General features: G+C 50.0%; 1 protein-coding gene across 1 annotated transcript; it reads left to right on the top strand.

Annotated features, from left to right (window-relative positions):
- The first annotated feature begins 2,047 nt into the window (after window positions 1–2,047).
- On the top strand, window positions 2,048–3,025 carry LOC123760580 (50 kDa spicule matrix protein-like). The gene has a single exon (XM_045746275.2). It carries the CDS (start codon window positions 2,048–2,050, stop codon window positions 3,023–3,025), a length of 978 nt encoding a protein of 325 aa, XP_045602231.2.
- Window positions 3,026–4,334: the final 1,309 nt, after the last annotated feature.

The raw sequence follows: 4,334 nt of genomic DNA, 5'->3' as shown, positions 1-4,334 counted from the left end.
ATATCGGACATAGACCAGAACACAACCTATAGCACTGTATCATCCTTTGCAGATGACACTAGGATTTTCATGAGAGTTGGCAACATAGAGGACACGGCAAACCTCCAATCAGATGTTGATCAGGTCTTTCTATGGGCTACAGAAAATAATATGGTATTCAACGAGGATAAGTTTCAGCTCATGCGCTACGGAAAAATTGAAAACATAAAAACAGGAACCACGTACAAAACGCAGGCAAATCATAACATAGAACGAAAAGGCAATGTAAAGGACCTGGGTGTACTCATGTCGGAAGACCTTACCTTTAAAGAACACAATAAAGTAGCCGTCACAACTGCAAGAAAAATGACAGGTTGGATAACAAGAACTTTTCACACTAGAGATGCTATACCGATGATGATACTTTTCAAAATGCTTGTGCTATCTAGAGTGGAGTACTGCTGCACAATGACAGCCCCTTTCAAAGCTGGAGAAATTGCTGACCTGGAGAGCGTGCAGAGACCCTTTACTGCTAGAATCCACTCAGTAAAACATCTAAATTACTGGGACCGACTAAAGAGCCTAAATCTGTACTCCCTTGAGCGCAGGCGGGAGAGATACATAATAATTTACACGTGGAAAATAATTGAGGGGCTGGTCCCAAACCTGCACACAGAAATAACACCACATGAGACCAGAAGACATGGCAGGATGTGCAGAATACCCCCGTTGAAAAGCAGAGGTGCAACAGGTACTCTGAGAGAGAACTCTATCAACATCAGAGGCCCGAGACTGTTCAACACGCTTCCACTACACATAAGGGGCATAACTGGCAAACCCCTCACAGTGTTCAAGAGAGAACTGGATAAGCACCTCCAAAGGATACCTGATCAACCAGGCTGTGACTCATACGTCAGGCTGCGAGCAGCCGCGTCTAACAGCCTGGTTGATCAGTCCAGCAACCAGGAGGCCTGGTCGACGACCGGGCCGCGGGGACACTAAGCCCCGGAAGCACCTCAAGGTAGCCTCAAGGTAGTATTTTGCTCCCTTACCTTAGTATTTTGCTCGGTTTCCATTAGTATTTTGCTCCTTTTCCTTAATATTTTGCTCCCTTTCCTTAGTATTTTGCTCTCTTACCTTAGTATTTTGCTCCTTTACCTTAATATTTTGCTACCCTTCACACACTCGTCATTACAGTTGGGAGCTACAGTATTAGCGTGACCAGGGGACTCGGAACATTGTATTAGAGCCGGGAGATACAGTCTTAAACAACTCCGTAGCCCTTCCCCTCTACACATTCCAGGCCTTCTTGACGGAGCAAAATGGCTCGTATAAGGGGATTTTCAAGCCTGCGGCTGGAGCCCTTGGAAGTTGGTGAACGTTGCTGAACCAATGAATGGCCTTCAGCTGTCGTAGGTGGCACACTGTACGCCTACGTCGGTGACCTGACGTCGGGGGGTGACTTGACGTCGGGGGGACGTCACCCCAGTCCGACCCGTGAGATGGTCCGCTGCGTGTAGGCTCTTCACCCTGTCGACTGTCACCCTTGGGGGGGGGGGGGAATCTGGACTGGGATTCGTCAAGGATTTTGGTGTCCACTTAGAGATCTGTGCATCTTTCTCGATCATGGCGGCTTAGTCTGTATTTATTGTACAGTTTACGAGGCTGGAAACGCTGTAACGTCGTGATCGACCCGAGATTATTGGTATGGACATAGTCATAACGCTTCATAGCTCATAAACTTTTTAATAAATGCACAGCTGCCTTGATTACGTAAAGATGTATAGGCTTCGTACGTGAATGGGTAAATGATGAATCCTAGTTCTAGACTGCAGTTGGCAAGAGGTAAACTCCGCCACAACTGGCGCAGGCCACCCCTGGTGACCAGCGGGGTCCCCTCAACACACTGCGCAGTCAGCTCTCCGACAACAAGCGCTCACCTGTGTCCACAATAGGCACGATTAATCGGCTAGATAATGCGTGTCCAGGTGACCTTTGTTGGCACAGTCCATCTGCCTGTCGGACCATAACGACCTGGTGGTCGGGAAGCGTTGGGGGTCTCGGCCACATGTGTCGTGGGGTCGTCAGGGAGACCCCCGGGGTCGTCAGGGAGGACCCCGGGGTCGTCAGGGAGACCCCCGGGGTCGTCAGGGAGGACCCCGGGGTCGTCAGGGAGGACCCCGGGGTCGTCAGGGAGGACCCCGGGGTCGTCAGGGAGACCCCGGGGTCGTCATGGAGGACCCCGGGGTCGTCATGGAGGACCCCGGGGTCGTCAGGGAGGACCCCGGGGTCGTCAGGGAGGACCCCGGGGTCGTCAGATAGACCCCCGGGGTCGTCAGATAGACCCCCGGGGTCGTCAGAGAACCCCTGGGATCGTCAGAGAACCCCTGGGATCGTCAGAGAACTCCTGGGGTCGTCAGGGAGACCCCGGGGTCGTCAGGGAGACCCCGGGTTCGTCAGGGAGACCCCGGGGTCGTCAGAGAACCCCTGGGATCGTCAGAGAACTCCTGGGGTCGTCAGGGAGACCCCGTGGTCGTCAGGGAGACCCCCGTGGTCGTCAGGGAGACCCCCGGGGTCGTCAGGGAGACCCCCGGGGTCGTCAGGGAGACTCCCGTGGTCGTCAGGGAGACCCCCGTGGTCGTCAGGGAGACCCCCGGGGTCGTCAGGGAGACCCCCGGGGTCGTCAGGGAGACCCCCGTGGTCGTCAGGGAGACCCCCGTGGTCGTCAGGGAGACCCCCGTGGTCGTCAGGGAGACCCCCGTGGTCGTCAGGGAGACCCCCGGGGTCGTCAGGGAGACCCCCGTGGTCGTCAGGGAGACCCCCGGGGTCGTCAGGGAGACCCCCGTGGTCGTCAGGGAGACCCCGGGGTCGTCAGGGAGACCCCGGGGTCGTCAGGGAGACCCCGGGGTCGTCAGGGAGACCCCGGGGTCGTCAGGGAGACCCCCGGGGTCGTGAGGGAGACTCCCTTGGTCGTCAGGGAGACCGCCGGGGCCAGAGTCGTCATGCAGCTACGACACCCACGCAGCTGTACGGAAACCATACATAAGTCATGTTTCTCGACTACACAACCAGGAACTTCAAATACTTTCATCGGCGGATAAGAATCTCGTCGTGCCAGCAATATATGCTTTGTGTGTTCGTAACCCGTATTAAATATGTATTTTATGAAAAGGAAAAAAAAAATACTGTAGCAAGTTATTATAAAAATACTTAATAGGTCAAATATTAACTATGCTATTTATTTAAACTATGAGAAACCAAGTGTCCATGTGCTTTGCCATACCAAATATTTTGTCGATTGAAATAGTTCACCAACAATTAAAGTTAAGTATTTGAGTAATTAGAGACCTACGCATTATTAAAGACTGACTGATTACGTATTAAATTATTCATGGCAAATTATATACTGAAGACTAAGCCAATGTATTCTAATTGCAAACAAATCTAACCTAGGTTTTTGAAAATATTAGCAGCATTCAAATACTGTTTATACTTTGAAATTGCTTACTCGTGTAATATGAAATATATGAAATCCTTACGTAAGGATTTAGTCAGTAACACTGACTTGTCTTCGTCAGTGTTTATGTATTGAAGTACATGTTTTGATGCGGTCAGCACTTACCTGTAATCAATTAACTCATTTTATTGCCAACTTAACAGGTTATCTTCTATACTGTTACAATTTCATGTAAATGATAATGGTCATATAGTATCTATATCCTTAACTGGCTGCATGACGGTATTAAGTAATTGTTATATTGTGTATGGTGTTAGGGGCTGTCAGGGATACCATAGTTCACCCTGCAAGTTCTCTCTGGATACACACATCCATCATAGATGATAATTATCCCCACAACTACCTACTGTAAACAACCAGGGCCCAGATTCATGAAAGCACTTACGCAAACACTTACGAACCTGTATATCTTTTCTTAATCTTTGGCGGCTTTGTTTAAAATTATTAAACAGTTAATGAGCTCCGAAGCACCAGGAGGCTGTTTATAACAATAACAACAGTTGAATGGGAAGTTTTCATGCTTGTAAACCGTTTAATAAATGTACCCAAAGCCGTCAAAGATTGAGGAAAGATGTACACGTCCGTAAGTGCTTGCGTAAATGCTTCGTGAATCTGGCCCCATGTGACGCGTTTCCCCGTGACGTCACGATCGACGACGTCGCCGGCCAATGGTAGGGCTGGACACAGGAGACGTCACGTTGACCGGGTCGTTGCTACCTGTCCTCTTACAAATTACGTCGCTTTTCGCTCGTATGCGGCGCACTCAGGCTAAAAATCAGTATAATTCAAAATCAAATCGACTCACGAAAGTGACGTACTGTCCCGGTTTCTCTTTTGG

This window comes from Procambarus clarkii, chromosome 22, assembly GCF_040958095.1.
Source record: "Procambarus clarkii isolate CNS0578487 chromosome 22, FALCON_Pclarkii_2.0, whole genome shotgun sequence".
NCBI lineage: Eukaryota > Metazoa > Arthropoda > Malacostraca > Decapoda > Cambaridae > Procambarus > Procambarus clarkii.
The sequence above is the reverse complement of the archived record's forward strand: the minus strand, read 5'-3'. Positions and strand labels throughout refer to the sequence as shown.